Genomic DNA, 11219 nt, shown 5'->3' on the forward strand with positions numbered 1-11219 from the left:
ACTCACGTTCCACTCGAAGCCCCCGATGGCAATCCCGGCCGCCGCCCCGGTCCCGGCCAGCCCCACAAAATGGCCACTGCCGATGTTGCTGGCAAAGAGGGAGGCCCCGATCTGGGGGATATCGGAAAGAAATTGGTTTGTCAATCAATTGATTCGTCAATTGATCAATTCATCAATCTATTCACTGGTTGATCAGTTAATCAACCAATTAATCAATCAGTGAAATCATCAACCTATTCACTAATTAACCAATTTGTCAATTAATCTATTAGTCAATCGATCAATTCATCTATTTATCAAATCCTCAATCTGTTAGCTGATCAATCAATTATACAATCAATTGATTCATTAATCGATCAAATAATCAATCTAGTCACCGATCAATTAATAAGTGAATTGATTAGTCAATTGATTGATTCACTGATCGATCAAATCATCAATCTATTCATCGATCAATCAGTTCATTAATTCATCAAATCATCAAGCTATTCACCAATAAATCAATTCATCAATCAATCAGTTCATCAATCGATACAATCATCAATCTGTTCACCAATCAAACAATTCATCAACCCCTCTATTCATCAATCCATCAGTTCTATTCATCAATTGATCCAATCATCGATCAATTCACCATCAGGAAATAATTTTCCCCAGTTCAAGGAAAGAGGAAGGAGAGGCAAAGTCATGACGTTCCTTTCTTGGGAAGATTTGCTCCATGTAATTGATTGATTGATTGATTGAGTGATCAGTGGATCAATAATGGCACTCACCGGCCACCAGAACATGCTGCGTCTGGCCAGGAAGAAGCCCCCGATGGTCCTACGGTTCGTGGAATATTTGCCCTGACATCAGTGGAAACACAAAAATATCAATGAATGGAGGGTATTGATTAGGACAATTCGACTATTAATCAATGGCCTTTTGGGGACCTCAATAGACTTGTAGATAGAATGATTGAGAGATTGATGGATCAATAGATAAGACAGATGGATGATAAGTAGATATTGATTGACGAAAGAATTGTAGATGGATGGATGACAGAGAAATAGATCTTAGAGAAATAGATCAACTAAAATACATATCAATAGATAAGAGAAAGACCACGACAAATGGCAAGATCTGGAGACAGCTCAATATAGATTTATTGAGAAAAACATTGCCCAACTTGATTGATTGATGAAAGGGGACAATGGATGTTGTCATGTTGCAAGTCCAGAGGAAGTCCCACAAAATAACAGAGCATAGAAATCAATCATCAATCAATCACTGTAAAGGATTTTTGAAGGATTCAGGGGATTCAGGGATTTGAAGAATTGTGGATTTGGGGAATCAAGGATTTAGAGATTTCAGGAATTCGGGGGATTTGATGAATCAAGGATTCAGAGAGAGTTGTGGATTCAGGGGATTCCTGGGTTTGGAAAATCGGGGAGTTTGTGAATATGTAGATTTGGTGATTCAAGAATTCGGGGAATTCAAGGATTTGGTGAATCAAGGATTCAGAGAGATTCAGAGAATTTGTGGATTTGAGGAACCAGGGTGAATGAAGGATATATGAAATTTGTGGATTTAGTGGATCAAGGATTTGGGGAACGTGTGGATTTGGGGAATCAAGGATTTCAGGGATTCGGGCAATTTGAGGATTTGGCGAATGAAGGATTCATTGAGCTGTGGATTCCTTGATTTGAGGAACCAGGGATTCGGGGAATGTGTGGATTTGATGACTCAAGGATTCGGAGATTCGGAGAGCATTGTGGATGGGGCAATAGGTTGTAGACGTGGTGAACCGAGGATTGGGGGGAATGTGATGGATCCCGGACCTGGGGCGGCAGCGGTGGTGGGGGGACTCACCCAGAGGCCCACGGCCAGGACCACGAGGAAGTAGGTGACGATGACGGCAATGTCGGCCGCGTTGTCCACAGCCACCCTCTCGCTCTTGGCCTTCCCCATGGTGGTCAGCAGGCCCTGCTGGAGCGTGGTGGCCTCCATCCTGGCTCCGGAGGGGCCCTAATCGCTCACCTGTGTGCAGCTATTCCTCCTCCTCCTCCGCTACCTTTGTTAAGGCACAACCTTAACAAGGTAAGATGGGACAAGGGCTATTTTTAGGGAGGAAGGAAAGAAGGAAAGAAGAAAAGAAGGTGAGAAGGAAGGTGGGCCTTGGGGGAGCTTAGGCTCCTCTTCGCATTCCTCCCTCCCTTCGCTCCCCACTTGAAGTCACCTGGCGGTCACCTGGGATCACATCAGGTCAGCGGAGGTTGACCCTTCAGGGGAAAGAAGGGAAGAAAAGCAGAATAATAAAAAGAATAATAACGATAATGATATATCATAAGATATACTGCTGGCATTATAAACTGGACACAGGTGGAACTGGACAATATGGACAGAAAAACAAGAAAACTCATGACCATTCATCCTTCACTGCACCCTCGCAGTGATGTTGACCGGCTATATCTGGCTAGAAGATCAGGGGGCAGAGGACTCTTACAAGTAAAACAAGCAATCAAAGAAGAAGAACACGCCCTGGCAGAATATGTCAAGCAAAGTGAAGAACCTGCTTTGATTGAAGTCAAAAATCAGAAACTCCTCAAAGCACAGCAGACAAAAAATCAGTACAAGAAAACCGCACTACAAACTAGAGCTGACAGCTGGCACAACAAAGCATTGCATGGAAGGTTCCTTTACAATATTGAAGGAAAAGCTGATCAGGAGAAGACCTGGCTATGGCTCACGAATGGGACCCTGAAGAAGGAGAAACAAGGCCTGATCCTTGCAGCCCAGGAGCAAGACATCAGGACAAAGGCCATTCAGGCCAAGATCGAAACATCAGCTGATGACCCAAAGTGCAGACTGTGCAAGGAAACCGACGAAACCATGGATCATATCCTCAGCTGCTGTAAGAAAATCGCACAGACAGACTACAAACAGAGGCACAACTCAAGTACCACCTCCCAGCAGCAAAGAACTGGTGGGATCACAAACCAGCAAAGGTCGTGGAAAATGAGCAGGCAAAGATACTGTGGGACTTCCGAATCCAGACTGACAAAGTTCTGGAACACGACACACCAGACATCACAGTTGTGGAAAAGAAAGAGGTTTGGATCATGGATGTCGCCATCCCAGGTGACAGTCGCATAGATGAAAAACAACAGGAAAAACTCAGCCGCTCTCAGGACCTCAAGATTGAACTTCAGAGACTCTGGCAGAAACCAGTGCAGGTGGTCCCGGTGGTGATGGGCACACTGGGTGCCGTGCCAAAAGATCTCAGCCGGCATTTGGAAACAATAGACATTGACAATATTACGATCTGCCAACTGCAAAAGGCCACCCTGCTGGGATCTGCACACATCATCCGAAAATACATCACACAGTCCTAGACACTTGGGAAGTGTTCGACTTGTGATTTTGTGATAAGAAATCCAGCATGTCTATCTTGTTTGCTGTGTCATAAAATAATAATAATAATAATAATAATAATAATAATAATAATAATAATACATCACACAGTCCTAGACACTTGGGAAGTGTTCGACTTGTGATTTTGTGATAAGAAATCCAGCATGTCTATCTTGTTTGCTGTGTCATAAAATAATAATAATAATAATAATAATAATAATAATAATAATAATAATAATAATAATAATACATCACACAGTCCTAGACACTTGGGAAGTGTTCGACTTGGGATTTTGTGATATGAAATCCAGCATGTCTATCTTGTTTGCTGTGTCATAAAATAATAATAATAATAATAATAATAATAATAATAATAATAATAATAATACATCACACAGTCCTAGACACTTGGGAAGTGTTCGACTTGGGATTTTGTGATATGAAATCCAGCATGTCTATCTTGTTTGCTGTGTCATAAAATAATAATAATAATAATAATAATAATAATAATAATAATAATAATAATAATACATCACACAGTCCTAGACACTTGGGAAGTGTTCGACTTGGGATTTTGTGATGCGAAATCCAGCATGTCTATCTTGTTTGCTGTGTCATAAAATAATAATAATAATAATAATAATAATAATAATAATAATAATAATAATAATACATCACACAGTCCTAGACACTTGGGAAGTGTTCAACTTGGGATTTTGTGATGCGAAATCCAGCATATCTATCTTGTTTGCTGTGTCATAATAAAATAATAATAATAATACATCACACAGTACTAGACACTTGGGAAGTGTTCGACTTGGGATTTTGTGATATGAAATCCAGCATGTCTATCTTGTTTGCTGTGTCATAATAAAATAATAATAATAATAATAATAATAATAATAATAATAATAATAATAATAATAATAATAAATACATCACACAGTCCTAGACACTTGGGAAGTGTTCGACTTGTGATTTTGTGATACGAAATCCAGCATATCTATCTTGTTTGCTGTGTCATAAAATAATAATAATAATAATAATAATAATAATAATAATAATAATAATAATAATAATACATCACACAGTCCTAGACACTTGGGAAGTGTTCGACTTGTGATTTTGTGATAAGAAATCCAGCATGTCTATCTTGTTTGCTGTGTCATAATAATAATAATAATAATAATAATAATAATAATAATAATAATACATCACACAGTCCTAGACACTTGGGAAGTGTTCGACTTGTGATTTTGTGATAAGAAATCCAGCATGTCTATCTTGTTTGCTGTGTCATAAAATAATAATAATAATAATAATAATAATAATAATAATAATAATAATAATAATACATCACACAGTCCTAGACACTTGGGAAGTGTTCGACTTGGGATTTTGTGATATGAAATCCAGCATGTCTATCTTGTTTGCTGTGTCATAAAATAATAATAATAATAATAATAATAATAATAATAATAATAATAATAATAATAATAATACATCACACAGTCCTAGACACTTGGGAAGTGTTCGACTTGGGATTTTGTGATGCGAAATCCAGCATATCTATCTTGTTTGCTGTGTCATAAAATAATAATAATAATAATAATAATAATAATAATAATAATAATAATAATAATAATAATACATCACACAGTCCTAGACACTTGGGAAGTGTTCAACTTGGGATTTTGTGATGCGAAATCCAGCATGTCTATCTTGTTTGCTGTGTCATAAAATAATAATAATAATAATAATAATAATAATAATAATAATAATAATAATAATAATACATCACACAGTCCTAGACACTTGGGAAGTGTTCGACTTGGGATTTTGTGATATGAAATCCAGCATGTCTATCTTGTTTGCTGTGTCATAAAATAATAATAATAATAATAATAATAATAATAATAATAATAATAATAATACATCACACAGTCCTAGACACTTGGGAAGTGTTCGACTTGGGATTTTGTGATGCGAAATCCAGCATGTCTATCTTGTTTGCTGTGTCATAAAATAATAATAATAATAATAATAATAATAATAATAATAATAATAATAATAATACATCACACAGTCCTAGACACTTGGGAAGTGTTCAACTTGGGATTTTGTGATGCGAAATCCAGCATATCTATCTTGTTTGCTGTGTCATAATAAAATAATAATAATAATAATAATAATAATAATAATAATAATAATAATAATAATAATAATACATCACACAGTACTAGACACTTGGGAAGTGTTCGACTTGGGATTTTGTGATACGAAATCCAGCATATCTATCTTGTTTGCTGTGTCATAATAATAATAATAATAATAATAATAATAATAATACATCACACAGTACTAGACACTTGGGAAGTGTTCGACTTGGGATTTTGTGATACGAAATCCAGCATCTCTATCTTGTTTGCTGTGTCATAATAATAATAATAATAATAATAATAATAATAATAATAATAATAATACATCACACAGTACTAGACACTTGGGAAGTGTTCGACTTGGGATTTTGTGATATGAAATCCAGCATGTCTATCTTGTTTGCTGTGTCATAATAAAATAATAATAATAATAATAATAATAATAATAATAATAATAATAATAATAATAATAATAAATACATCACACAGTCCTAGACACTTGGGAAGTGTTCGACTTGTGATTTTGTGATACGAAATCCAGCATATCTATCTTGTTTGCTGTGTCATAAAATAATAATAATAATAATAATAATAATAATAATAATAATAATAATAATAATAATATACATCACACAGTCCTAGACACTTGGGAAGTGTTCGACTTGTGATTTTGTGATACGAAATCCAGCATGTCTATCTTGTTTGCTGTGTCATAATAAAATAATAATAATAATACATCACACAGTCCTAGACACTTGGGAAGTGTTCGACTTGTGATTTTGTGATACGAAATCCAGCATGTCTATGTTGTTTGCTGTGTCATAATAATAATAATAATAATAATAATAATAATAATAATAATAATAATAAAGAATATCATAATCATGATCATGATAAGGGCCAGGCTAAATGGCCTTTAGAAGGTCTTCTTCTAACTCAAAGCCTAGGAAGAATCTCCTCCTTCTTCATTGGGCCTTTCAATACTAAATCGATATCCAGTTCCAATGATAGTAATGAGGGATAGGTCTGGTCTATATGTCCTTTGGGGGTCCCTTGGCGGGATGTGGATTCCTGCCATGCCAGCTGCTTTGCGTGGGCTCGCCCAACAGGAGTTTAATCATTACAGCCACACAATGGAGCCCTCCACCTCCCCAAGGTGGCCAAAGGAAGGCCATTCTTCTCATTCTACCCGTTAGTTAGTTCGTTAGTTCCTCCCTTTGCCTCCAGAATTAATTAAGCAGGTCCATTCCTTCATTGATTTCAATGGCTGCTGAGAAGGAGAAGAAGAAGGGCCTCCAGAAAGGCACACACCCCTCCCTTGCACTCCTCTATCCATCAATTAATTATTCAATCAATCTATCAATCACTCAATCAATCACCTGTCTCTCTCCTCGATCTGATCTATCCATCCATCCATCATGATATCATGATATCATGATATCATGATATCTATCTATCTCCTATCTATCTGTCTCCTTGATCTGATCTACCCACCCATCCATCATTTATACGGTGCACTTTACTCAGTCTATTTTTAACTTGTGTTTTAATTATGTTATTAAGTCTGCTATTTTACCTGTATATGTAAATGTCCGTTTTTATAATTGTACATGTCTTTGTACATTTGATGTGTTTTATATTGTTACTGTTTTAATCTGGGTTCGACCCTTGTAAGCCGCCCCGAGTCCCTCCGGGGAGATGAAGGCAGAGTATAAATAAAGTGTTATTAGTATTACAGTATTATCATTATATCTACTAGGATGAGCAAGAAATCCAGTTCAAAGCAGATAATCTGGGATCAAATCCTGGGATATAGGAGCAGTGTAGAAGAGGAATCAGGCTAGATCTACACTGGCCTATATCCCAGGATTTAATCCCAGATTATTTTCTTATCCCAGATTATCTGGCAGCATAGGAATTGGAATCCAATCCAGGGATATAGGGGCAGTATGGAAGGGAGCTCATGATGAATCTACACTGCCCTTTATCCCAGGATCTGATTCCGGATTATCTGATTTATTATTAACTGCATTTCTATACCGCTTTTCTCACCCCTGTGGGTACTCAAAGTGGTTTACAACATAATACATGGCAAAATTCAATGCTTTACATATATATAAAAATATATCACATATTTAAATAAAAAACATACAACTATAGATTAAAACAATTAAAACTATAAAACATCAAACATAGACATATGTATGAAACATATTACAGCAATTAACATAGGTCCCTTCTCTACCCCCACCACCATCCGCCCTCTCCATAGTTTCAACCTATCTTTATATAACCTTCCTGCTCCCCCAGGGAGCAAAATGGTGGAGGCCCTTAATGATTTAAACTGGATTATATGAGTCTCCACAGTCATATATTCTGGGATAAGAAGAAAAGTGACGGATCTGGACCAAACTTGGCACACAGACCCAACATGGCCAACTGTGAATACTGGCAAGCTTTGTGGGTGATTGACCTTGGCATCAGAGAGTTATAGTTCAACCCTATTTGAGAGCACTGAACCCAGCGTGGTGTAGTGTAGTGGTTTGAGAGTTGGACTACAATTGTGGCTTCATTCCCCACTCAGCCATGGGAACCCACTGGGTGATCTTGGGCAAGTCACACACTCTCCGCTCCAGAAAACCCAATGAAACAGGAAATAACACTTTCAAACCAGGAACAGATTTCCTTATTCAGAGGCTGATGGCCATCTGTCAGGAGTGATTTGATGGTGTACTGTGATTTCTGTTTCTGGCTGATAAATGTCATTTCCTAATTGGTTCTGTCATAGAAACATGGCAAAACTTTACACTGCCAAAACTTTGTCTTTGCACAAGGGACATGGTGCTATGATAGCACATTAGGTTTCCTGGGACAATCTCCACCAATTTAACAAGTTTCCGCCACAAAAACAAAGTTTCTGAAGTAGAACAATGACTTTCAAAGTAAAGACAACCCAATGAAACAGGAAATAACACTTTTAAACCAGGAACAGATTGTTATTATTTAAAAATTCACAAACAATCTGAAGATAAATCAAATGTTCTTAGATTTGGTGGGCTAACAGTGGTTTTTGTGTTCTACCACTGAAGCAAATTTCATCAGGATAGCTCAAAAAATGAGGGAGAGAAGCCCCTTAATTTTCCCCATTGACAATAATGTTTTCCTTCATGCACATGCACTTCCGCCATTAATGAGGTACAAAGATTCGGAAGTATCAGAAAGTTTTGAATTTTTTGCTTCAAAATTCAGAAATGACTTTAGAAATGAAGCGCCAGTGCCCCCTACTTTTAAAGCGAGTACTGAACCATTTTTTTTCATGGATTGCACATGCCTAATATCTACCTACCTAGATATCCATCCATCCATCTCTATGCATCTATATCTATCAATAGATCCATCCATCCATCGTGAGATCTACCTACCTATCCATCCATCCATCCTTCCATCCATCTCTATGTATCTATATCTATTGATAGATCCACCCACCCATCATGGGATCTACCTACCTACCTCTGCATCTATCTATTTATATGTATCTATCTGTCTCCTTGATCTGATCGCTCCACCCACCCATCATATCTACCTACCCATCCATCCATCTATTCATCTCGGTCTCTCAATAGATCCATCCATCCATCATTAGATCTACATATCCATCCATCCTTCCATCCATCCATCTCTATGTATCTATATCTATTTGTAGATCCATCTCCCATCATGAGATCTACCTACCTACCTCTGTATCTATCTATCTCTATGTGTCTATATCTATCAATAGATCCATCCATCCATCCATCATTAAATCTACTTACCTATCTCAACATCTATCCATCCATCTATATCTATTGATAGATCCATCCCTCCATCTAGCTCTGTCCATCCATCCATTCAACCACCCATCTCTTTCTCTCACGTCAGTGAATGAGAATGTTGTGAGTCATCCCAACCTAAGAGTTTCTGGCCGAGCTTTGCTCCCAGTTCACCGGCTGAATTGGGCAGACCGGGGGTCTCCCTGCCTTTGGAAGCTGCCAATCCACCTAGCATAAGCCCCACCCACTGGGAAGCCCACCGTCCAATGAGGTAGCCCAATTGGAATTGTCAGTTGGATGGAGGTGGTTGCTAGGCAACGATTGGAACCATCCTCATCATTCTCTAAGAAGAAGAATAAAACAGAGAAGGAATAATAACAATAATGATGATATAATAATAATAATAATAATAATGCCTACAGTGCAGCAGTGATAGTAACAGAAGAGCTTGGGCTCTACATCCAAGGCAGCCCCAAAGAAAATTGACTGGAAAACCAAAGTGGAAGGTCAGGCTAGAGTTGAAAATCAAGAAACTTAGATCAGATGCAAGTAACCTGAAAAGTATGAAAGAGAGGAAACCGAAGAATGACAAAATCAAGCAATACCTGATGTTGACCGGCTATATCTGCCTCGAAGATCAGGGGGCAGAGGACTCTTACAAGTAAAACAAGCAATCAAAGAAGAAGAACATGCCCTGGCAGAAGATGTAAAGCAAAGTGAAGAACCTGCTTTGCTTGAAGTCAAAAATCAGAAACTCCTCAAAGCACAGCAGACAAAAAACCAGTACAAGAAAACCGCACTACAAACTAGAGCTGACAGCTGGCACAACAAAACATTGCATGGAAAGTTCCTTGACAAAATTGAAGGAAAAGCTGATAAGGAGAAGACCTGGCTCTGGCTCACGAATGGGACCCTGAAGAAGGAGACAGAAGGCCTGATCCTTGCAGCCCAGGAGCAAGACATCAGGACAAAGGCCATTAATAATAATAATAATAATAATAATAATAATAATAATAATAATAATAGAAGACCTGGCTCTGTCTCACGAATGGGACCCTGAAGAAGGAGACAGAAGGCCTGATCCTTGCAGCCCAGGAGCAAGACATCAGGACAAAGGCCATTAATAATAATAATAATAATAATAATAATAATAATAATAATAATAATAGAAGACCTGGCTCTGTCTCACGAATGGGACCCTGAAGAAGGAGACAGAAGGCCTGATCCTTGCAGCCCACGAGCAAGCCATCAGGACAAAGGCCATTAATAATAATAATGACCCCGTCAAGCACAGGTTGCCACCCAATACCCCGATCAGACGAGCGACTGACCAGGAGGGCCTCTGTCTTGTCAGGATTGATCCTCAGCTTGTTCCTCCCCATCCAGTCCGCCACAGCGGCCAGGCACAGGTTCAGCACCCGAGGGGCTTCCTTGGAGTCAGGTGGGAACGAGTAGTGGATTTGTGTGTCATCTGCGTAGAGATGGCAACACCCTCCAAAATCCGGATGACCTCTCCCAGCGGTTTCATGTAGATGTTGAATAGCATGGGGGATAGAATAGACCCCTGCGGGACCCCACAGGTCAATGGCCAGGGGTCCGAGCAGGTGTCCCCCAGCTTCACCATCTGGGAACGACCCTCCAGGAAGGACTGGAGCCACAGCAGAACCGTGCCACCGAGCCCCATCCCAGAGAGCCTCCCCAGAAGGAGACCATGGTCGATGGTATCGAAAGCCGCTGAGATGTCCAAGAGAACCATCAGGGTCACACTCCCCCTGCCCAGCTCCCTGTGGAGGTCATCCACCAAGGCCACCCAAGCCGTCTCAGTGCTGTGCCCAGGCCTGAAGCCAGACTGCGAGCG

At 38.9% G+C, this 11219-nt stretch overlaps 1 protein-coding gene across 1 annotated transcript in view; it reads right to left on the reverse strand.

The window, feature by feature from the left end:
* LOC134292947 (sodium/glucose cotransporter 1-like) overlaps nucleotides 1-9569 on the reverse strand; it is a 32162-nt gene extending 22593 nt beyond the window's left edge. The window contains exons 1-5 of the mRNA XM_062958832.1: nucleotides 9500-9569; nucleotides 2219-2261; nucleotides 1852-2096; nucleotides 774-845; nucleotides 7-111 (exon numbers count right to left, since the gene is read on the reverse strand). Coding sequence (XP_062814902.1) covers nucleotides 7-111; nucleotides 774-845; nucleotides 1852-1989 — 315 coding nt within the window. The 5' untranslated portion in view covers nucleotides 1990-2096; nucleotides 2219-2261; nucleotides 9500-9569. The remainder of the gene's footprint in view (nucleotides 1-6; nucleotides 112-773; nucleotides 846-1851; nucleotides 2097-2218; nucleotides 2262-9499) is intronic.
* Nucleotides 9570-11219: the final 1650 nt, after the last annotated feature.

The sequence above is a fragment of the Anolis carolinensis genome, chromosome Y, assembly GCF_035594765.1.
Source record: "Anolis carolinensis isolate JA03-04 chromosome Y, rAnoCar3.1.pri, whole genome shotgun sequence".
NCBI classification, from domain to species: Eukaryota; Metazoa; Chordata; class Lepidosauria; order Squamata; family Dactyloidae; genus Anolis; species Anolis carolinensis.